The sequence below is a fragment of the Dermochelys coriacea genome, chromosome 2, assembly GCF_009764565.3.
Source record: "Dermochelys coriacea isolate rDerCor1 chromosome 2, rDerCor1.pri.v4, whole genome shotgun sequence".
Lineage (NCBI taxonomy): Eukaryota > Metazoa > Chordata > Testudines > Dermochelyidae > Dermochelys > Dermochelys coriacea.
This window is the reverse complement of record NC_050069.1, coordinates 236159463-236184458: the sequence shown is the minus strand read 5'-3', so window position 1 is coordinate 236184458 and position 24996 is coordinate 236159463. Positions and strand designations below refer to the sequence as shown.

General features: G+C 44.4%; 1 protein-coding gene across 28 annotated transcripts in view; it reads right to left on the bottom strand.

Moving 5' to 3' along the window:
• KIAA1217 (KIAA1217 ortholog) overlaps window positions 1-24996 on the bottom strand; it is a 528161-nt gene that overhangs the window by 2592 nt on the left and 500573 nt on the right. For 16 of the 28 annotated variants that reach the window (XM_038392048.2, XM_043509457.1, XM_043509460.1 and 13 more), the window contains 6 exons: window positions 21985-22480; window positions 19527-19707; window positions 14776-14930; window positions 13082-13228; window positions 4767-4886; window positions 376-2064 (listed from right to left, as the gene is read on the bottom strand). In XM_038392048.2, the coding sequence (XP_038247976.1) occupies window positions 376-2064; window positions 4767-4886; window positions 13082-13228; window positions 14776-14930; window positions 19527-19707; window positions 21985-22480 (2788 nt within the window). Of the gene's footprint in view, window positions 1-375; window positions 2065-2174; window positions 2253-4766; window positions 4887-13081; window positions 13229-14775; window positions 14931-19526; window positions 19708-21984; window positions 22481-24996 lie in introns of all 28 variants that reach the window. The other 12 variants (XM_038392056.2, XM_038392058.2, XM_043509470.1 and 9 more) reach the window with 5 other exon arrangements.

Sequence of the window (24996 nt, the reverse complement as noted above, 5' to 3'; positions counted from 1 at the left end):
TGCACAAAGAAGCTTTGTGTGAGAAGCCAAAGTACTACATGCAGGGTGAACATCAGAGATTCACGTCATGAATCACACCACTCTTGTTAATTTCAAGAATCAAATGGAGGCATCTGCTCAACTACTGATCAAACTGGATTTAATGTCAGTGTCATTTCTTATTTCACACAGCAGATTATTGACCCAGCTTCCCTGCATTGCCCGTCACCAAACAGCAGCAGAGATAAAACAATCTATTAGCTGTTAGACACCTAGTGTGGAGACCAAACAAGCCACCTGAAAGGAAGCAAACAAATCATAAGACACCTCTTGCTTAATGGTGATTATTGCAGATTTTAGAAAGCAGCTGGAGCTTGATTTCTCCTACTAAGGTACCTTACGTGAAGCAGATAGGCTTGACGAAGGGGATTCTGCACCAGCATGGCTCTCATCCAATACTACAAGTTCTCTGGGTGCAGCCTCTTGTGTTATATGGGACGAATAGGATGCACTGCTTCTTACAGAGGCACATGCAGGTTCAGGGACAGATCTTGGACTCATCTCACTGATGGTATGCTCCAGCTGTTTAATGGTCTGCTCAAGGCTGTCCAGAGTCCTGTATGTATTCTTTCGAATTTCATCAGTCCTAGAACTCTGTGCTGACGTCTCAGGAATGGGATCTTCCTTCCCAGAACCATCTTTGGTAACATCCTCAGGTTGAGACCCTGTGATTTCAAATCTTTTGGCCTCCTTGTGTTGCTTTAGAGTTCCATCTTCTTCCTCCTCCTCTTCATAAACCACCACCTGCAAAGTCTTCTTTCCAGTTTTGGTTCCTGTACGTATTGCTTGAGTCAGAGCAGCCAGCTGCTTTTTAGGGAACTTAAATTTAAATTTTTTCTTAGCATCCTGCCTGCTTCCAAACTGATCAGGAGAGTCCAGCTTCACTTCTGAATTTAGACCATAAATTTGACTAAATTTGTTAAAACCGGTCTTTGCAATTTCTTGTTCCTCAGGAGTTTTTGCTTCTGTAGAGTCAGAAGGAGACTGAAGTTTAAATTCATATTGTTGCTCAAGCCCATGATTTGCTAAATAATCTGTAGTAGCCCTTTCATTATTAATTGTCTGCAGTGCTTCAGTCTGTATCACAGGGATTTCAGATATTTCATTTTCTTCCTCCTCTTCCTCTATTTTCTCCTCTGTCATCATTTTCTCTAACTCCTCATCACATTCCTCAAATATGGTTGAAAGTCTTTTATAAGCTGATCTAATATCCATTGGTTCTTCAAAGATTATGATGACTGGTTTTTTGTCCAGACAAACTACTGGTGGTTCATTCTCTGTACTCTCTAGCACACTTTGTTGGGCTGTCTTGTCCGTTTTGGCATCTATATTAACTGTTTGTACATCTCCCCCCTTCCTGCTTACTATATCGTGAACTTCTCCAGTCGACAGAACCTGGACAGTTGTCTTGGTAATCATAAAAGCAATGTTGTCTGTTGGTGGGTTTTCTTCACTAGGAGAGCTAGCTGGAGACTCTGTCTCCTCCGTAGAGTTTACATTGATATTTCTAGATACTTTAGGCCTTAGCACAACCTGACTGTAGTCAATTACAGGCATTTCTTGCTCCTCTGGTGAACTGGAAGCTTCCTGAGTTTGCAACTCTGTTTGCCTGACAAGAGGTGAAACGTTGCTCATTGGGACACATTTGCCTGTACACTCTAGTGGTTTGTTCTGAGGCATGTCATAATCAGTGTGTCGCAATATTCCATATGTCAGCTTTTGTTTTCCAGTTTCAATAGTTGGATAATGCACTCCTAAGACATCTTGACCCCCTTTTCTTCTGTCATTTTCTGGCAAGCTTACCCTAGAGACGTTTGTGCTGATATTATGGGGGTTCTTGTTGGAATAGTCTTTATTCCCTACAAACAAATCTTTACTGAGCACAGAATTTTCATTCATTGAAAAGCTACTTTTATTTTCAGATATGCTGGAAGCGTCAGAACTCATCTGGTCTTCAGTTTTCCCTTCCCTCTTCTCCTTAGGGTGGTGACTATCTTTTGGAGATCCTGTTGTTTCCCCATATACCTAAGGGGGAAAGTTGGATTATTTAGTTAATCAGAGTTGTTATTTGTAAAGATTTTTTTCTCCAGTTAATCACCATATCCTCAGATGAAGTGAAGACCTTGTGAACTCACTGCTCTGTACATTGCTGCACAGCCGTGTCTATAATAGTCTTCTGATTTCTGTACCTCTTCAGGGGAAAATTCCAAATTCTGGTAGGACAGGGTACAATGTATTACTGAACAAAACTATGCATGTGCTCAACATGAATTCTAACCAGACTGTCCTTTTTATAAGGTCTCCAGAATGTGCTGTGCAAAAGCATAAGTTCTCTATCTCCAACATTGTTTTACCTTGACATGTTTAGACACCAGATTTCAAAAATTCCTTAGTTTGCATAAGACTGAAGCTTGAACTAGATACAGTATTTGACTAAGATTTGTCAGGAACAAATCAAACCATACGTGAGGGAGGCTGACTGCCACACCAAAGGGACTGATTTGTAACTGCGAATATTGACTATCCCTACAGCCTGTAGGCTCACTGGGACTGTTTCAGTTACACCTCCCTTCCAGGGGTCAGCACCACCACGTTGCACGATGGACACTTGAAAAAATTACTGTACTTAATGACCAATATTGGGGGGGTTGTGTCATTCCGTCACTCAATTTTTTTTCTCCTGTATTTATCCCTCTGATATATTTATAGAGAGCAATCATATCTCCCCTCAACCTTCTTTTAGTTAGGCTAAACAAGCCAAGCTCCTTAAAGAAAAGGAGTACTTGTGGCACCTTAGACACTAACCAATTTATTTGAGCATAAGCTTTCACTTCAGAGCAGTAAGCAGCAGGGCAAGGAAGTTTTTTGTTTTTTTTTTTTTTTTAAACAGCAGATATTTCTATTCCAGCAGAGTGACAAATCCCTGTGAGAAGGCTTGCCCTTCATCATTGATTTGTTGTTACTTATGGTTTTTGCTGTGAGCACTGGGGGTGAAGAGGCAACTTGATTATAACTGATATAAAATAACCATTTTACAATCAGATTTCTAGTAAAAGTATTGACAGGACAAAAGTGTGAATAAAAAACATGGTTCAAATACATTAAAAGAACAATATATTTATACTAGCAACAAACTGCTGGATCCAAGCTGCAAACTATCAGTCATGAAATTCAGTCTCCAACACAGAGGATGCATTAGGATAAAGGTACAATAACTTACTTAAGTGAAATCATTTAATGGACTTCAAGTGCACACTGTCTCTTAGTGCATGCTTCTCAGTATTATATATAAAGCTAGAAAGAAGAAAGCTACCAGTGGGCTAGGTTCATAGTTTAAAATCTTTACTCAGCATGCTCACAGTTTGTTAGCACTAACAGAGATTATGCATTGAGGACACAAACTACTGAACGGTTTGAATAGGGAGGAATTATCATGCAAAACAACCAAAGGCAGAGAGGAATTGAAATTCAGTGTGATGCTCCAGCCACATTTCACATAATGGTTTGTGTGTCAGAAATAACATGTCAGCTTTTAAAGAACAAGTAAGGGCCCAGACCTGCAAGTTGCTAAGGGCCTTCAGCTCCCATTACAATAAAGGGCTCTCAGAACTGGGGCCCAATATATTTAATGGCACTTTTTATAAGAGTGGGGAGGTTACACCTGAGGCTCTGGCTGCATTTCACATAAAGTGATTACATTCTACCTTCCTCCATTCCCCTGGATTTTCAGTTTTTCCATTCTACACTGCCTGTCCCAAACTTTGGTATAGTGTCTCTAGGCATTATTAAACAGCCATGCACTAGATCCCAGAAATAGCTGCACTCCTCTGGGAAATGAAGCGATACTTGTATAGTTTGTATACCAGTTGGGTTGAAAGGTGCCAGTGAATGTCATGCAAGATGTAAGCTCAATTAACTTTAATTGCTGGGAGTTTGCAGTTGTCACAACCATTATTACATTGAACAGTATTTCTGAGTCAGTTCTTTGGAAAAAAATGTTTGCACTATACTTTAGAAAATGTGCAATAGCTGAGTGCTGACTGACAGTACAATCATCTGGCCTTTTCAAAACTGAATTTACACTGCCAAAGAAATCTGACAAAATTTCTCCCAAAGTCCTCTGTCACACTTAACCTCAGGATTTATCCGTGCAATGGAGAAAGCCAAAGGCCAGGTTGAAAAGCTCCCCTTGAGCTTCAATGTTGTTTCTAGATATTGCAAAGCTCACCTCACTTGTCATGTGATGTAAAATTTGTATTACCCTACCTGCTGCTGTAGGTTCACGAGTTGGGACCAAAGAGAGAGAAAGTGCTGTGGACAAAACTGGGCCTTCATAGCCTGGTTTTCAGAGGTGCTCACCTCTAGCTTCCACTGATTTAAATGGCACTTTTGAAACCCAGGTGACAATGCTCTAAGCTACCACCTGGGATGTGGGTTTTAATCCTTAGGCCTCGCCACTCCACTGGGCAGTGGTGGTGTATTATAAAATGAGTCTGTCAAGCTCTCCTCAACCAGAATTCTTATGTAAATGTTGAAGATGAGCTGATCCTCAACTTGGGCACGTGCACAAATATAACTCCTGTCTGCCAGCCTTGGGGGTAAAAACAAATAAGCCCCTGAGACGGTGTTAGAGGGGAAAGGACACACATGACACAAATTTAGTCTTGAAGCAAGGAAAAAAGGTTATGCAAAGAGTGGGTGGCATGTTTGTAAGTGCCACTTGTTACCTTCTTGTCCTTGTGGTGTATTAGAGCTCCAGGCCTTGTGTCTTTAATGTGTGTGTCATTTCTGGACTGTTCAGCATGACTGTTTGAATTTACATCCATAAAAGAGCACTTCTGAAAAGCCTAAGGAATTAAAATACTGCAAGTTAGCAGGACACCCAGTTGGCTTTTTACAGACACCCCAAAGGAGTTCTGCTTCAAAGAGGGTATTTGTAAAGCATGAGATTTAGATCAGCAAAACAAAAACCGAGGTTTAATTTATTCCTGCTACTACCCTGAACGTCTGAGTGAAATGCTATTTTCAGATTAGTTAGCATCTCCTAGCTGTCAAGCTCAAACTGCATAACAAATAATGAATTTGTTAAACAGTCTCCTGATTCCCATTTTACAGATGGGGACTCTGTGGCACACAGCGGTGAAAGGAGTTGCCCGAGGTTAAACAGGAAGACCATGGTAGATCTGGGAACAAAAATCACAGCTCCCAAACCCATGTCATAACCACAAGACTGTCCTTAATGAAATGACTTCATTTCTCAGCATCCCTGTCTTTAACTTTCAGAGTAGCAGCCGTGTTAGTCTGTATTCGCAAAAAGAAAAGGAGTACTTGTGGCACCTTAGAGACTAACAAATTTATTAGAGCATAAGCTTTCGTGAGCTACAGCTCACTTCATCGGATGCATTTGGTGGAAAAAACAGAGGAGAGATTTATATACACACACACAGAGAACATATTATGTATATAAATCTCTCCTCTGTTTTTTCCACCAAATGCATCCGATGAAGTGAGCTGTAGCTCACGAAAGCTTATGCTCTAATAAATTTGTTAGTCTCTAAGGTGCCACAAGTACTCCTTTTCTTTTTGTCTTTAACTTGTATGCTTAAGCCTAAACCTGTAGCATCTGACACAAAACTAAGCTTTCAATTAAAAAGGCCCCATGCAAGAGAAAGATGCTTAAGGACATGGCTGCACTGCATCAGGGAACAGACCTTCCATCCTGGGTCCACAGACCCATGGTCTCAGGGCTTGTGCTAGCTCTGTAGACATTGTGGCTCGGGCGCTGAAGCCTGGTGGGGAGGGAAAGGGGAATGGTCTTGAGAGCCCAAGTTCCAGCCTGAGCCACACTGTCTATACAGCAATTTTTCGAGCACTACACAGGGCCAGATTAACTTTTTGTGGGCCTGGCTTCAAACATATTTGTGGGCTCCCTGGGGAATGATTGTAAAAGGGGCTGGGGGCAAAAGCACAGTGGGCTGTGCCTCCCCGAACAGCCAGGTGTGGCCTACCCCTTCCCCATCTTCCCCCCCACCCCTGCTTCTTGCCCCCTGACCCATCCAACCCTCCTATCCCCCCACGGCCCCTCCAACCCCCCTGTCTCCTAACGGCCCCCCCGACCCCTGCCCCATCCAACCCCTCCTGTCCCCCGACGGTCCCCCCCGATTCAACCACCCCTTCTCCCTGACATCCCCTGGAACCCCTGCCTCTGACTGCCCACTGCCGCCCCATCCAACCCCCCCCTTCCTGACTGCCCCCCACGAGACTCCTGCCCCCACTCAACCCCCATTCCCCGCCCCCTATCCATGCCCCCTGACCACCACCCCAAACGCCCCTGCTTCCTGCCCCCTTGCTGCGCTGCCTGGAGCACCCGTGGCTGGCGGTGCTACAGCCGCGCCGCGCAGAGCATCAGGACATGCAGCCGGCTGGAGCCAGCCACGCAGCACAGAGCCCCGGGTCAGGCTGCGGCTCTGCAGCTGTGCTGCCCGGCAAGAGCTCGCTGTCGCATTGCGCCAGCAGCACAGTGAGCTGAGGCTGCGGGAGACAGCAGGGGAGGGGCCAGGGGCTCAGGCGGCTGGGCAGGAGGGTCCTGCGGGCTGGCTGTGGCCTGCGGGCCGTAGTTTGCCCACATCTCTAGGTGGTGGGATAAGAGTGATTGTTGCAGAGCCTTAGGCAGGTGTGTACAGAGAATGACCAACACCCTGTCTCCTCGCAACTGATGGCCTGGGCCCCTCCCCTTCAAGGTGCCAGCTGAAGGTGTTGGAGAACAAAGAGATCAGGCGGCCTCCTGGCCCAGGAAAGAGACAAAGGACAGAGGAGGAGCTGGAGGGGGTTGCAGTTTGGAGCTGGCTGGGGAAACAGAGGGAGATCCAGCACTGGTATCTGAGCTCCCTACCCCACAAGACAGACCTGACTGAGGGGTCCTGTTTTCCATACCTACAAGCTCTGCTTTGACTGTGTTCCTGTCATCTAATAAACCTTCTGTTTGGCCGAGAGTCACGGTGAATCGCAGGAAGTAGGGGGTGCAGGGCCCTGACTCCCCCGCACTCCGTGACATCCAGCAGCAGCAGGGCAGGTTCTCTTCCAGCCCTCTGGGGTGGGCGTTGGGAATGGGAGGAGCGGAGGCTAATGTGATTAACCAGACTGTTAGTTTCCAGTCAGCACTGCTAACCAGACACCAGGTCCCATTTTCTACTGGAGTTTCCAGTCTAAAACTGGATACCTGGCAACAGGGGTGCCAGAAAAGCCGGGAGGAGGGGGAAGCGGAGGCAAGCAATCATTTTTAGAAGTGAGAGGGCTAAGCCTTAAGCGGTGGGAAGCAAGGGGTGGGTGGGTGGGCTAGGGAGTGGAGAGGAGCTAATGGGCAGGGCCATGTCTGCTGTACTGCCCAGGTAGGTTGGAGACTGTGGGGATCAGCTGACACAGTATCCTCAGCCCAGGTGATGTGACAGCCACTGGTGGATTTAGAGTTAGTGGGGCCCCCCCAGCCCTGTGCTCAGCTTCATTTTTGGGGTCCCTCCTTGGGACCCAGCCAAGAAAAAGAACATTCTCTCTTATCTTCCCCCGCCCCCGTTTTTCATTCTTTTTTTCTTCATCCTCCTCCTATAAGTAATAGCAAGTAAATGAAAATAAAGTGAGGTACCTTGATTGTTCTTGTAGTCTAACTTATTTTTCCACAGACCACTTGAAAATCGTGGAAGGTCTCAACGGACCACTTAATGATTTTTCCAAATATTGTAAAATAATGCTGGGGTGCGGCCAGAAGCTAAGGTGAGGGAGGGAGTTCAGGGTTGGGGCAGGAGGTTGGGGTGTGGAGCGCTTACCTGGGGCAGCTCCTGTTTGGTGCGAGGGGTGCAGGTGGGAATGGGGGTGGGGTGCAGGAGCTCCCGTTTGGTGCTCAGGATGGGGGGGGCGGTTTCAGGAGTCAGGGCATGGGGTGTGGGGGGAGGTGCAGGAGTAAGGGGAGGTGTGAGAGGATTGCAGGGGGTTGGAGGTGTGGGGGGGTGCAGGAGTCAGGGCAGGGGGCTCGGGGATGCTCACAGGTATGCCCCGATTCCAGCCCCTTCCCCAAGGCCCCTTCTCTGAGGCTTCGCTCCTCCACCTCTCTCCTGCTGGCAAACAGCTGATCTGCAGCACGGGGGGGGGGGGGAAACGTAGCACACTGGGAAAGAGGCCGGGGAGGAGCTTGGCTGCTGGCAGAGCCTGTCCTACATTAGCAGGAACCGGCAGCACCAAGCTTCTGCCCCCATGGGGCAACTCCTTGTTGCTATTCTCTCTCTCTGTTTCCTCAGATCCCCAGTTTCTTTCCCTCCTGAACTACCATCATCTTTCTAGTCTGCTGTGGTCCAGAGTATAAAATTCCACATACACACCCGGAGTTCTCATTTTCCACTCATTCCTTCAGGACCCAATACATGGCCTAGCTAACAGCATTTCCACTGCCACAAAACTCTCAAACTTGCACCCTGTCACTGTCCTCAGTGCCCCCAAATTTGTTTCTCTTCCCCCTCACTGTCCCTGGTCATCTGCTTCCAGCACTCCAGGCCCTGGCCTACTCTAGGCTGTGGCTTCTTCAGGCTGGTATCAGCCACACTACAGCAACCGTACTCCAAGGTGGTGAGGACTAAGGAGTTCAGGTTCCTGAGGGCCTATGGACCCTATATTTTCCTCCTGCAGCAATACTCTGGCATAAGTAAAGACCTAGGAGCCTGGGTCTTCTATTAAGTTCTCCTCCTACTGCACCGCAGAGTGTGGGCTCCACCTTACTGGGCACAACTGGTTTCTCACTCATTCCTTGGAGGTCCAGCCCAGCTCTCACACTAGCTCCTAGTTCAAGGGGAGGGGCTAAAGGCCATGAGTGCCAGTAGCTGTACAATGTACAGGTGCACAATGCCAACAGCAAGTCCTGGTGTAGCACACTAGGAGTTCTACTGACATGCACTTGCACGCTGTGTTATCAGTAAGGTAAATCAGGAGTGCTGTGGAGGAAAGATGCATGCCAGGGAGAGAGTGGCAAAGAGAATTAATTACACCATTGCAGGTAAGAATGTGATATTGGTGTGGCAAGTATTGTGGTAACGATATAATTAATTTATCTCACAATCATGCAATTTATAGCATTAAATACAATAAATAAGTCAGGCACTTTCTCCAATATAACATCCCTCCCCTCTCAGTCTCTCTCTCGTTACTCCCTTTCCAAATTATAAATAAACATAGGAAACTCACAGTGGAGGACAGGAGCAGACACTCCCAGTCATTGTCGTCTTCTTTTTTAAACAAAGTTCTCTTTATAGACCCCTCTTTTTACTTAGATTCATAGAGTTTAAGGCCACAAGGGACCATTAGATGATCTACTGTGACCTGTATATCACAATCACAGACCATTCAACGTCATCCAGTTACACCTGCATGGAGCCCAATAACATGTTTTGCTAAAGCATATCTTCCAGAAAGACATCAATAGACGAGAATTCACCACTTCCCTTGTGAGTTTGTTCCAATGGTTATTCACCTTCACTGCCAAAATTTGTGCCTAATTTGATTTTGTCTGGTTTCAGCTTCCAGTTCTGCTTTTCTCTGCTAGATTAAAGAGGTCTTTCTCCCCATGCAGGTACTTATACACTGTAATCACATTACCTTTCAGTCATCTCCCTGATAAACTAAACAGATTGAGCTCTTTTAAGTTTCTGACTAAGGCATTTGCTCCAGCCCTCAAGTAATTTTTTGGCTATTTTCTGCACTCGCTCTCCAATTTTTCAACATTCTTTTATAAATATGAACACCAAAACTGATTGCGTTATTCCAGCACTAGCCTACCAATGCCTTTTACAGAGGTGGAACCACCTCCCTACTCCTATTCAGCACTCCCCTCTTTATACAATCAAGGCTTGCATTAGCCCTTTTCGCCACAGCTTCACCCTGGGAGCTCATGTTCTGTTTGCTTATCCACTGGACACCCAAATCCTTTTTAGAGTCACGGCTATCCAAAATACAGTTGCCCATTCTGTAGGTATGGCCTTCAGGTCTTGTTCCTAGATGTAAAACATTGCATTTAGCTGCATTAAAACATGTTTTGTTAGAACAGACATACCATCAAGTGATCCAGATCACACTACATGATTGCCAGGGCCTCATCATTATTTACCACTCAACCTTTATGTCATCCACAAATTTTATCGGCCTGATTTTATATTTACTTCCAGATCCTTAATGAAAATGTACGAATCCCTAAAAAACCCAAATAAAAACACCCCCAACTTGATGATGATATCCATTGACAACTATTTTCTGAGATCTGTCAGTTGGCTTGTTGTTAAGAGAGCTGAGTGGAGGACAACAATTCTCTTTCACTGCAACTTTCGAGTTCAAACTTTGTTTTCATTTTGTATTTATTAATCCATTTAATGTATGCTCTTTTGATACCATGTAGTGCCAGTGTCTTAAATCCGAATGTCATGCAGTAATAAACCAAATGCCTTTAAAAAAAGTCTAACTGTATACAGTTTTATCAATCTAACGTGTAATCTCTTCAAAGAATGAAATCAGGTTTGACTAGACCTATTGTCCATAAAAACAAATGGATTGTCATTAATTGTATTCCTATCCTTTAATTCTTTTAATTGAATCCCATATCAGCTTTTCCATTATTTTGTCACGCTAACAGACTGGGTCATCCCATTTGCCCTTTCTGAGCATTGGTGCAACATTAGCATTCTTCCAGGCCTCTGAATTTCCACAGGACTCCAAGATTTATTACAAATTAACATCAGTGGACTAGAGATCACCTCAGCCAACTCTCAGGACTCTTGGGTGCAAATTATCTGAACCTGATTTAAAAATGTTTACCCCTAGCAGATATTGTCTGACATCCTCTCCTTCAGTACCCTTACTCTGACTTTCCTTCCAACCCCCATATTACCCATGTCCCCATTAACCCTCCCATTCACAGCCTATCAGAGGAAGAGCAGTGTGGCAGCTGGGCTGCCTAAAGAGAGACACGAAGAAGAGGAGAGGCAGCCAAAAGGACACACAGCAGGGGAAAAACTGCTCTCTACCTGTGGCTGTAGCTATCTAAGATGCCAGTGGCTGATGCCTGAGAGGTGCGGAGAGGCAGGATATGTGAGGGTCACACAAGATGCCTATCAACTGGCAGGCCTGTCTCATGTATTAGAAGGATTTTAAGGACATGCTATACCCAGTGCTATAATGCTTTTGAATACCTGAAGTGCTCCATAGAGCCTGTGTATTATTACATAACTCCAGTCTGTCCTAACCCTAATCCAAACCCCTATTGTTCAACCTGTTTCTCCTACCATAGTATGGAGACAGTACCACATAGAGCAGTGTCTCTAACCTTTTTACGCACAAGATCACTTTTTGAACTTAAGATCAACTCAGGATCTAACTCACCCTTTCCCCAAGGCCTCGCCCCGCTCTCTCCATTCCCCCCTCCCTCCGTCAATCGCTTTCCCTACCCTCACTCACTTTCACCAGGCTGGGGCAGGGGACTCGGGTGTTGGAGGGGGTCCAGGCTCTGGGCTGGGACCGAGGGATTCAGAGTGTGGGAGGGGGCTCCGGGCTGAGCCTGAGGTTGGGGTGCAGGAGTGAGGGGTGTAAGCTCTGGCAGGGAGTTTGGGTGCAGGCATCATATGGTCACACGGCACCTAATCTCATAGAATCCACTGGACATTTCATGAGTGTTACTTTTTATTAGTGTCATTTGTGGTTTATAGATCCAAAATCCTTCAGAGATTGTCACAAATCAGTGTAACATTCTCAACTGTGAGGTGTGCAGTGGCTGAGCTTGGGACAGGGGGTTGCGGTGAGGGGTGCAAACTCTGGGAGGGAATTTGGAGCAGGAGGGGGCTCTGGGCTGGTGCAGGGGATTGGGGTGTGGAAGGGGGTTCGGGGTCTGGGAGGGAGCTCTGGGCTGGGGTGCAGGACGGGGTGTGAAGTGCAGGCTCTGTCCGGGAGGCGCTTACCACAGGCGGCTCCCAGAAGTGGCTGGCTGCTGGTACATCTCTTCGCACAGCCCCTGGGAGAAAGGTGGGTATGAGGCAGCTCTGTGCGCTGCCCATGCCTGCAAGCACCACCCCCACAGCTCCCACTGGCTGGTTCCCGGCCAATGGGAGCTGCAGGGACAGTGGTGGGGGCAGGAGCAGCATTCAGAGCCGCCTCACCCTCCTCTCCCTTCCCTTCCCCCAGGGGCTGCAGAGACATGCCAGCAGCCAGCCGCTTCCAGGAGCGGCTTGGGACCATGGCAGGCAGCCTCTGAGCCCCGCTGCACCGCCGGACTTTTAGCAGCCCAGAGATCTCAATTGACTGGACGAGGCTCCAGGATCGACCAGCTGATCGTGATCAATGGATTGGTGACTACTGATATCGAGTGTACAGCTCGGAACTACTGGAAACTCACTGACTGCAGTTTTAATGTTTGGTTTTTTACTACAGTGTCATTGTCAGTGATCTAAAACAGTTCCATCTACTGCAAAACAAAAGATCACGGAGTGAGCATCTCTTCTCAGAAACTGCTGCCAGAATGATGCATTCCATTATGGAAAGCTAAATTTTGTGATGCATCAAGACCTTAGACATATATAAAAATGAGTCTAGAAAGGGGACCAAGGTCTAATGTGTATGAGCCCAATCAACCCTGTAAGGGGCTTAATATCCTCTGTTCCTATCAACTTCCACAAGAGCGGAGGGCACCAGGCACCATGTAGGCCTGGGCCATACGTAACAAACTCAGGTCAATGCTGAACACATTGAATATGTATAGCACAGCAAACCTATTTGTGTATCTGTCATGGAGGATTTGTCCACCAGCAGTGCCAATACCCCTGAATAATGAGCCACAGAAACTCTGCTTTTCCAGGCCAGAACAGTGTGGTGGTTGTGTTATGTGGATACATATTCACAAAGGGGATTTGGGTGAGACCACCACGCTCATTTTCCTTTGTGATCTTAGCTAAGAACAGAAGCAAGGTCTGTAGAAGAGAGTGAGACTGTATACATATATCCATGTGCAACTCAATGTGCATACCTGCAATTCTGCCATTATTCTGTCTCCTTCCTCTTCCTCCTCGTCCTTTGTGGCAGATGCTGTGACAGGCAGTGGTGCCCGGGATGAGGCTGGATCTTCTTTAGGTACTTTGGACTGTGCTGTTTGCCCAGCATCTTCACTGCTTTCCTGAAAGGGTGAAGAACCACAGAGAGCCAATATATATGTAAACCCTTGGGGTTTAGAGAGCATGGCCCCTTTACATCTTTTTCCTCAGGGGGGAGGGAGAGAGTGAGAGAAAGAGGGAAACTCCAAGTGGGGTGCTGGAGCTGGAGAGAGAGAGAGAGAGAGGGAGGGGCTGCAGCAAGCAGGCCCTGCCAAAGTGAAGCAGGAGAGTCCCTGCCTGAAGCCTGGGACGGGCGGGGCGGCCGATCGGGGACACGCCAGGACAGGAGCCAGGAGGCGCACTGTGCCAGGGGGAATCGCCTGAGAAGGACAGGCCAGAGCTGGACCCACTGTCACTGCTGCCCAGGGCTGCATGGGGCTGTGAGTACTGGGGCTTCTGACTCCTCATTGGGAATAAGGGGGGAGGCTGCCAGCTAGTTAAAAGGGGAGGTGGTCGTTCTGTGTGGCTTTGCAGAGAGTGGCAGAAGAGGGCACTGGAGGGGTTTGTTGGGGAAAGTTCACTGGCGCCGAAGACGACCAGGAGCACCCAAGACTCAGCACTGGACTGGAACTTTGCTCAGGCTTCCTGAACGCTGTGTGCAGACACATTGCTCCATGTCTGCCCTGTCAGACTGTGCTACCACTGGGTCTGTGGGGCCTTGGTTTGGATGCAGCTGTTCTACTGCTCCCCCTACATTTCCCCTTGTTGTTTTTCTCCTCTCATCCCTCTGTAAATAAATATCTCCTTTTCTTATACCCATTAAACTTTTCCAGTGTGTGTGTGTGTTCACTCTGGGGGGTTTGGAACAGGTGCCCTTGGGGTGGAAGGGATTTTTCCTGCTGCATTCCTGCGCACGCCGTCTCTTGGCCAGAGTTGCCTGGAGGAGCAGGCTCCATCTTGGCCACGAAGGCTAAGGTTACATATATAAACAATGCTAGTGCAAAGCAAACACAGTAAAGTTAATAATAATGCAACTCCCCCTACTGCAAGATTTCAGGAGGGGCTGAGTTGTTTGTTTGCTTGTTTAATGTCATGTCTTAGGACCTCACTTTTTTATCAACTTAAAACCAAAAAATATGATGCTAGATCAATATAATCCTGATGCTATTGATATAATGTGTATGAGACGGAGAGGCGTCCCCATACTGCCTCCTTTCTTTTTTATTTCACTTCAAATGTAACAGGTGGGTAAAGTAAGCAACAAGAAACTCTTAAAATGTTTCTGTGGAAACTCTTGACTCTCTGAGCTGATCTTCCCGATCTGCGTAAAATGGGTTTTTTATTTTTAATCGTCTTATGACACCCACTGGATGAAAACCGCTTGTAATTTGCATCTTACATTGTTAAAGAGATAAGTGAAAGAATAAGACTCATGAAAAGAGGACTGGACAAATCCTATTGGTTGCTTTTTCTGATTAGTAGAATTTCCTGGTGACCAATTAGTCACCTCTCTGGCCATGGCCCTGTCTCAACTTTTTCTATGGTTTAGACAAACAGCTGAAGTCTGAGAATGTTTCATGTGCCAGCCATTAGTCACTAAGTCAATTAGCTATTGCCTGAATCATCAAACCTTGACAATGGCGGTCTCTTTTCTGACTGCATAGATGACATCTCCTGATCTTGTTGTGGTAAGGCCAGATCCTGGCAGGTAGCTGCGACGTGGAGGTGGAGGAGGTGGCGACTTCACCAGCTTGTCAGCTTCCTGTTCTGCATCGGGAGCATCTTCTGCAAAGTAACACGGCATCACAGAATGATCATTGCTGATGGGGAATGGCTCAGTTTTTTGCACCTTCTACTCCACATTAGAGAAAAAGTCTTGCTGCTAAGAACTGTGCGACCATTAGCACATTCGAGTGCTTCAAAATGTGCTACTCCACAACTCTGAAAACACCTGCATTTGCACAGAGAAATCAGGTCACTCCACATGGAAACTTGCAGTGATATCCTGCTTCCATTAAAGTCAACAGGGCCAGGATTTCACAGGAGGTGCAAAGGTTAGGCTGCATGACGTACCTAGGTGCACTTCTAGCTGGCACCTTTTTGTAAGTACATGTCTGCTTACACAAACTATGTGTTCGGGGGGTATTTTTGCCATTACACTGCCTCCCTTTGAGCCCTCCTTTGAAAACCAGTGAGAGATCTGAGTCCTCTTAGTAAGGGGAGGGCCCGGGAAGTCCAGCTCACCAACTATACCCTCTCCCCAGCAATGCAACTTTCATTTTTAATTTTAGTTACAATTAAATGTTTCAGTAACACACAGGTTTGCCCTGAAATTAAAACATACTGGCTCTAATGCGAATGCTATGCCACCAAGAAAGAGTTTCCAACTCATGGCGGATTAAAGCATAATCCAATAGCTCAGATGTGCAACCCCTGCATTGTGATGGGGGCTCCTGAGTGTTCTGAAGGGGACACCAGTTTCCCCAACCAGACACCACCACCCCTTACAAACTGCTACCCCATAATTCATTCCTATTTGAAGGTGTATGTTTGCACACAAGCCAAGAAGGGAACACACTGCAGCAAGAAACATGCACTCCGAGTTTTTTTTTTCTTTCCTTCTTATTTACAAGCTTCATTTTCAAGAAAATAGATGGCTGTTACATAAATAGATCAAATAGATATGTACAAGGGAGTTAAAACCTCGTGTTCAGGACTACTAGCTGCTTGGGGTCAAGAAGGAACTTTCCCCATGGACAGGATATTGCATAACTGTCAATTATGGAGATTCAATGCCTCCCTCTGAGGCATCTGATAGTGACCACTGTCAGAGACAGGATACGGGACTAGACAGAGGTTGGTCTAATCCACAATGGCAGTTCCTATTTTTCTAATGTGAATAGCCTTGTCTTTGTTCTCTTGTTAGCTCAAATGTTCTTCAGAAAAGGTTAAACAAAGAAATGTTCTATTGTATTATGTAAGTCACCTGTCCCTCCCTAGTTTTCTGGCACTGACTCACAGGGTTACAACAAAAGTGAACTTCCAGATATGTTTTACATTAGAGCTTTTCTCTTATCAGCACATACCATTAAGAAGTATGCTTGTAATGAAATCTGTGTATATTTCTACCAGGGCAACTAGGAGATTTTCTTGAATTCCAGGCTAAAGGAATTAGAGTCATTCTCTTATCCCTACACATGACATACAGCAGTTTGGCTTCACAAACGCTTACAACTAATGGGTGATAGGTCCTGTGGCTTGTCCAATCTGCCAGCCTTACAAATGCAGCAATCCTAACTGCTAGAGCACCCAAAGTTTTCCCTGCAGTTACTGAAAATAAGAATGATGAAAGAATAGGAGGCATTGAGGGAACGGAGGCAGATTGATTTCTACTGTGTAACCCACACCAGTGCCTTCCCTATCTTTAAAACTGGAAAATAAAAAGGAAAGAGGGAACCAGGAGGAGGAAAAATTGAGGTGGTAAGTGTGACAGGGTGGAACAAGGGGTTAATGTGAGATCAGCTTCCACACCTCTCTTTGCATGGGAGAAGCTGTAATAGAGCATAAGACTAGGTATAACCCAATGCCGGGTGTTCTTCTCTTTTCTCTATTGAAGTTATTTTATTTTTGTTATAAACCTTTGGGGAAACAGCTTCGCTCAAGCATTTTTTTCCCTTGCTGAGTCATGCTGCTAGAGTGCAGAGGAGAATAAGGAAAAATAAGTATAATTCAATTTGGCTAAGGTTATTAAGAGTGACCAGTGATTTTGGGTTTGAGACACTTCAACAGGTCATGGTTTTCAGAAGGCAGATGCTCAGCACTTTGTGAAAAATCAGGCCCCTCGAGGGCGTCCCACATTGGGCACCCAAAATTACGAGTCATTTTAATAATCTTGGCACCTTTTGTGTCAATTCTTTCCCATCAGGTATAGCAACAGATGAAAGATTGGAACTGACTGATGATTTCGCTTTATACCGCCACTGGAAAAAACTAGAGACAACTGTTTCAAAGAAATGCTGAATAAGAATCTCAAAAATACATAGAGCCAAGATTTCAAAATCAGATGCCTAAAATCAAGCCCATCTCCAAATTTAGACACCCATGCAAGGAATTTACTCCAGTGTAAGATGTTGTTTGCTCAGCACTTTCAAAAATTAGGCCACTTATTCAGGTGCACTAATTGGATATAAAAACCTGACTTCAAGCATTCATTTTTTAATTAATTAATTTTCCTAATTTTCCAAGAATAAATATTTCAATTTCTTAATCTGTTCTGGATGGAGAGCAATCGAGACCATGTTTTCTAGCAACATGATCCATCTGTGCTCTGTGTAAGAGCATGCAAAGTACTCTATTAATTGGTTGCTAACATACTCTGTGTACTGTATTAGTAAAGTAGGTGGTCTGTCTTCCCATAAATCACTCATTTTTCTAGCCTAGAGTAGGCAGTAGCATGTTGAAACTTTCTTTCTGAACAGTGAAAGATTTGGGTGGAATGTGAAATGTTTAATCGGAATTAAGTAAGGAAAAGCTTTGTTATTTCTTTAAGTTATGTGACTATTATAGGATTCATTATGCAAAACAGAAGGGAGATGTCCTATTGTTTCATCAAATTTCTCCATAAATCTGTTAGCTGGACACCATGCAAATTCTTATTCTATAAATGAATTAGCTAAATATATGTGAGTAACAAAAGCTCCTCTTTATTATTATCTTTTGCACTTTCTCAGAAATTGTCACAGTTCAGTGCACCCATATAATATTTATTTTCTCTGATTCTTTCTGTGCTGTGCCATTCACTACAAAAGCTAATGCTGTTAGAAGCCAGTCATCTCACTGAACTGTGCGCAGGAATTCTAAAATGATTTTTCAACATAAATATTAAACTCTCATGTTAATAAATGCTCAAGAACAACTACTGCCACAAACTATTTAGTGTTAGAGCCTGAAACAAAATGCTGGCTCTGAAAACACCTCTCCATAATTCTGTGAAAGTTTATATAACTATCTGAATCAGAATTTTGCAGCTGATCCATTTCCAAATATGGGATGTACCAAAATCTTGGATGAGACAACTCTCTCTAAACTTTGGAGAAACTTAGATATGGATTTGTATTTTGCAGCTTTGCCTATTGTAATGTACCGTCTATAACAAATCCATGTGCTGCTGATGAGACACACCCTTACTAGATAAATCACACATGCACACACACACACACACACACACACACACACAAACACCCTCTGCCCCAGATACATGGGATTACGTGGAACTTGAATGGCACACAGGCCACTTAACGGTGTGGGTCTTTCTGTGGACTCACCCAAAGTTCATACTCTGTTGTATATTCCAATTCAGAGAATGTAAGGGTAGAAGGTGGTGCGTGGTATGTAGATAGGTCAGGGTGAGGCGCAGGGTATGGATTTGTGGTGAGGAGTATGAAGGGTGTCTGTGGGAAGGCCAAGGAGCATGCAGGGGAGTTGTGTATGGGTGGGTGGGGTGCAGATGTGTGTGCATCACACACTAGTCCCTGTCCCCACCACCAGAGAGAGGTGATTCGCTCTGCAGCAGCTGCCTGAGGAGCCTAGCCAGGGTCTTGGGGGGGGAGGGGGAGGGTTGGGGTGGTGTCAGACTGCACTTCCCTGCGGCTAGGGGTTTCAGACCACCCACCACCACCCCAGGAACACCCAGGAAGGGGCATTGGCTGCAGCTCCCTCTGCTCCCACTTCCCACTGCGTCCCTGGAAACACTGTGCCAGGTGTGTGGGTAGGCTGGGTCATTGGTATGTTGGCCTGACTGGGCTACAGCTCTGCAGCCTGCACTGCCCTGGGCTGACACGGCAGAGCCCGTCCAGGCCCCTCACCTGAGCTCTTGCACAGGTGCATCCCGGAGCCACCACTCCTTCCCAGCTGAGCTCATCCCCATCTGGAAATGCTCCCAACTTCCCCAGAGCAAGGAGGTGAGGGGGGCGCACATGCCGTGTTAGAGGGCAGTGGGACCAAGGAGAACAGGGTCACGCCATATCCCTTCTGGGGCCGCACTGAGGAGACGTGAGCAGCAGGGATTCTGACCTGCGCCATATACACAAGACTGCTGCATCACCGCGCAGTTTACAGGAAACACTGCTCACATTCGCCCTCTTCACTACAGCATCACCCCAGGAGCTCAGGTTTAGCTGGTGAACCAGATGACCGCTGCATCCTCTACAGAGTCCCTGCTTCCCAGGACATACTCCCCCATTCTGTCTCATAGGGAAGGGTTGGATATTGATAAAGGTGCTAAGTAAATATATAAAATTAAATTATCGTTTTAATAAAAAAACCCTTCTCATTTAATTTTCTCAAAGACACAAACTCTCAGTTCAAAACTGCAAACCTTACCTGAAACTTCTAATTTATCCACTGCCTCCAATTTTGGCAAGGCTGTGGACTGCGGAGGCATCTCTAAATTAGGGATTGACTTCATGATATTGGCCTGTGCCTCTTCTAAGAGTTTTTCAAACTCCTTTCCATTATAGTGATCAAGGTTCTGTCTTTTCTCTTCCCATTTCTTTTCTGCTTTCTAAAGAGAAGTATAGTATTCAGTTAGTGTTCTGATTTCATCGGTCTCTACTCTGTTACTTTTAAACATCCAAATATAAACATTAAGAATCAAAACCGGTTAGATTCTCTCAGCAGTGATCTGTAATAAGGTAATAGAAGTTTCTGATTTCTATTGGTTCCTACCTAGGAATATTTCACATCAAATATTCACTGCTTACTGTTCAGCACACTTTAACATACTACAACCTTCTGCTGCTCTGGCCTCCGGAACTCAGCTAGCACTATCGTTTCCTACAGAGCACTCCTTGCAAGTCAAATCAGTCTGAGAAAACTTACATTCTGTATTACCTTCTACAGGTTTCTTTCTGAACTACTGTAGGCACAAAACATTTACTCAAAAATTGAAGGAAAGCTATTATTTATTGCTGTATAATCGTAGTGCCTAGGGAGTCCTAGTCATGGACCAGGACTTCATTGTGCTAGGCACTGTATAAACCAAAACAAAAAGATAGCCTCAAAGAGATTAAAATGTAAAGGAGCAAGGGTAAATTAAATAAACAACATAAGTAGCTTAATGTATTGTCCATTTGCAGTCCAGTGATTAAAGTACAGGACTGGGAGTCAGGAGATTTGCATTCTGCCACACATTTGCTGGATAATTCTGGGCAAATCTCAATGCCTCAGTTTCCTTATCTGTAAAACGGGGATAACAGTATTTTATGTTTAAAAAGAGACAATGCCTGTTACATATTGTTTTAAAAACACACACTACAGTTATCATTGTGCCCACCTTGTTGTAAGCATTTGGGGTAACATGTTGCTAGGTACAACCACAAAGAAAAAGTGTTGAGAAAACTCCATTCGTGAACAATAATTGTTTTTTTTTAAAAACTGCTGAAAAATGCTCTGGCTTTAGATTAATTTACTTAGTTCTCTGTTTATTTTTGTTTCACCTGACTTATGATGGAGGCTACACTTACTTTACTCATTGCATCAAAAAGTTACCTACCTGCACTGTAACTTATGTAAGTATCTTTTGTGACTTCTTATAACAATACACAGCAGATATTGACCTACAGGTAGGGTCCTAAATATTTAGCCACTGCTTAAGGAGAAAGCCCTTAACAGCATGTTGTTCTTTTCCTCAACAGCCCCAAATGGAAATTCCATGTTAAAGTGACACAAAAAATCATCAATCATTAGAAAGTCTGGAAATATGCAGTGCTAAGGTCACCCAAACATCTTTAACTCTGCTCCTGTTTCTTCCCAACACGGAGCCACCATAAGCCACAAGGAAGTCCTAGACATGCTGTGTATCATCTTCCCATCAGTGACTCAAAACTGAGAGGTGACCTAACTGGAATTCCTTACTCAGGTCGATGGACTGATCAGGCACACCTGTAGCATTTAATGGAAAGTGTTGTTATGGAGCTACAGCAAAATACTCCAGCCATCTTTAAGACCAAATGCAGTGAAAGGAAAAGGAGAGGCCTTTAAAGATCTTCATCAAAAGACCACATTCTGGAAGATTGATCAAGACATCTCCCAACCCTAAAAGTATACAGGATTTCAAATTTAGAAGTGTGGCTACAATGAACTGCCTGCCATGTTACTGGGAGACTTAACAGACAAATACTTTTAACATGGTAAGGATTGGATTCAAATTAGGGAGATTACACACCTGGAGCACGGGATGGTGGGGGAAATCATAGTTGTGTATCACAAAAATATGAAGGGCCAGAGCCGTGTATTATAGAGTTCCCCAACTTCACAAAATTCCAGTTGTTTGGATGACCTTACTCAGCATTTCCATACTTTTTAATATATATATATAAAATCTTACCGAGGCATTTCCAGGCTGATGTTAAATCCCCCACTCCCAAAAAAATCCAACTTTAATCTCTTAAAACCTGCCCAATAGGAATAGATGGGATTTATAGGTTTCACTCCTGGTTAACATGATTTTTAGTTTGGGTTTTAAAAGAAAGTAATCATCTGGCTCTAGTAATCATTTCTTCAGTGTCAACAGAGCACTCAGAAATGGCACCTTGGGCTTTTTTTTTTTTAAACACATCACTATATTTTGTCTTGGTTCAAAATAAGGGGTAAGATTTTCAGAAGTGCCTACGGAAGTTATGGGCCCAACTCCTATGGACTTTTCTTTGGAAATCAGACACCTATCTCCACTGGTATTTTGAAAATCCTATCTAAGGTCTCAAATGCATGCTGGCAGATCCCAGTAAAGTCAAGCTCATGCCCAAAGCCAGTATCACTGGTTAAAGAGAATACACTGTACCTCAATTGATACAGCTCGGTTCCTGGTACTTGCACTGTGAATTTCTTCAATAAAAAGGCTTTGCATAATGGAACCATTGACCTGCGTTGACTGAGAAGTCTGGGATTGCTGGGTTGCTGCTATAGACTCCGGTACAGTCACTGGCATGGTGGGGGTGTGATGGCTTGTTGCTGACAAACCTACAGAATGGCTGGTGACCAAAGGTGAATTTTGGGTATGGCTGACCAGTGCTGAAGAGTGCTGGGATTGATGTATGACTACAGGAGAGCTCTGTACATGATGAACTGTCATTGTAGAGAAGGGCAGAACTTCTGACTTGACTGAGGACCCTTGCAAGTCTGCTGTAACTCCAGCTACGTTTTGCTGTGGGTATCCATGGGCACGTGTTAGCTGTTCTTGATTTTTCAGAACTTCGGTTGCTGTTGCCTTTTCCATGGCAGTGTACTGCACAGCTTGAGAAGGATCCACACCCTTCAGCAGACCTTCTGTAACATGTCTATCAAAACAAAATCACACACATCATCATTCATTATTTATTAAATTAGCATGTAATTAGTCCAGCCATTTGCTATATATTAACTTTATTGGCTGTAATCTGGATACAAAATATACTTTTGGCAAAAACTTATTTTTCCCCACCCAGCTGGAAACAGAAATCAATTTGGCAATTTTCAAATGAAAGGAAAGTAGAAATTAAAAGGTTATAGATGTGACGTTGCACTCCATAAGTTTTATGGAAATATGCTAATGAGTGTAAATATAATGTAACTGGAATATGCTTCATGCAAAAGGTCTCCTGTAAAGTATCATTACAAATCTTATAATCTACTGAGTGTGTTCATCCTATTTGTATGTATGTATCATTCTTGTGTCTAAAGCTAGAAATATGAAGTATTACTCTAAAGTCCTATTGTAATTATGCAAAGTGTAGGCCATTAATAATGGCTTGGAATCTTGATGGCTCCCATTAACCAGGACAATTGGTTGTAAATGGCTCTGTTTACTTGTAAGCCTTTCTGTGTTCGTGTAAGTCAGGCTGGGAAGAATGGAGGCTTGGAGTCTCACAGGACATGTGACCATGCCACCTGGTACTGGAATCCATCTTAAAGCTGGTGCTTTTCCATTTAGAAGAAGGAGTGGGGACTCAGAGAGACAAAAGATTCCCGCATTGTGCCAAAGCTATAAAAGGGGGTGGAACAGAAAAAATGGGGCTGCCAGTCATGAGAAATCCCCTAGATACCACCTGAGCTGGAACTAACAAGAACTGTACCAGGGGAAAGGATTGGGCCCGGACTAAGAAGGAGTCTAGTCTGTGAAAGAAGCTTATTTGAACATCTCTGAGGATGAGATTTACCTGCATTCAGTTTCTTAAATGTTTTAGGCTTAGACTGGCGTGTTTTGTTTTATTTTGCTTGGTAACTTACTTTGTTCTATCTGTTATTACTTGAAACCACTTATATCCTCCTTTTTATACTTAATAAAATCACTTTTGTTTATAAATTAACCCAGAGTAACTAATTAATACCTGGGGGAGCAAACAGCTGTGCATATCTCTCTATCAGTGCTATAGAGGGCAGACAATTTATGAGTTTACCCTGTATAAACTTTATACAGAGTAAAACGGATTTATTTGGGATTTGGATCCCATTGGAAACTGGGTGTCTGCATGTTGGAGATAGGTGACTTGCTGAACAATTTTTGGTTAAAGTGTGCAGCTTTGGGGGTGTGGTTCAGACCCTGAGTCTGTATTGCAGCAAACTAGCATGTCTGGCTCAACAAGACAGGGTTCTGGAGTCCCAAGCTGACAAAGAAAATGGGTTCAGAGGTAGTTTTAGCACATCAGGTGACAGTCCCAAGGGGGTCTCTGTGACCGAACCCATTGCAATAGGTATTTTCAAATGTAAGCATGGCGGAATAAATTAATAGAATCAGAGAAATTAGAATAGAAAAGACAAGTTAGATGAGCTAGTCCATCCCTCTGCCAATACAGGAATATCTCTTCTAAGACATTTTCTAGAATAAAGATGCTAATCTTAAGCCTTAAATTCATCTCTCTCTCTCTCTCTCTCTCTCTCACACACACACAAGGTAAATGTTTAACTTAGATTTTGCTATAGCCTACGTGTTTAGCTGAAAATTACTGAAATAATATACTTTGATCCCTTGGTGCTTGCTATTTCAGGGTGTCCATTGGCAAGAAAATTTAATTCTCATTACTTCACAAAATTAGCATTTGTTTGCTGTTCATGTTTTCTGACAAACATGGATAATGGCTGTACTTAGTGGTTGAAAAATCTCAAGTATGGCTTATATGTTTCTGTCACATCCCTCATTTCCAAAGCCCAGAGTAAAGAACTCTATGAAATCACTGGCATACCCAAAATATTTGCAATTTGTTTCCCTTTCTCTAGTAAAAACCAAAACTTGTTAGTGATGCTAATATCATGCTAGCGATGCTTTGGCATTCAAGGAGTTATGGCATTTCCTGGCATTCCAAGAAATGTTATTTCTTGGTGTTATATTTTGGGAGATTCATGCTGTGCACTCAAAGTGTGCCTGATCTAACACTGATTGTTGAAAATTTGTCTACAACTGACTGGGTTAGAGATAGGCACAAACACACATTGTATGGCTCCTGAGCCAAACGTCCCCAACATTGAGAGGTGTTTTGGTCAGGGGGTTTGGATTCAACTCATCCCTAGTTAGGGCCTAATAGACTATTGTAGCTGCTTTAGACAAAGACTCTACCTGGAACAATTGGAATCATGATTTTCAATATGTGGTTAGAAAGTTCTAAGAGGAATCCACATGTAACCCCCAGCTCTTGGTACTCCAGACTGAACCTCTAGGAGCCCTTACAGAAGGACTACAACAATAATGGCTAGCAAGATCCTCTAACCTCATTTCCCAGCGTGCTTGAAGTTAGGGGTTGGGACAGAAGGAATTAGAAAGCCTTGTTGGTGCGGTTTGGACAAGAAGTTCACTGGATCAACAACAAGCCAGAGCTATACA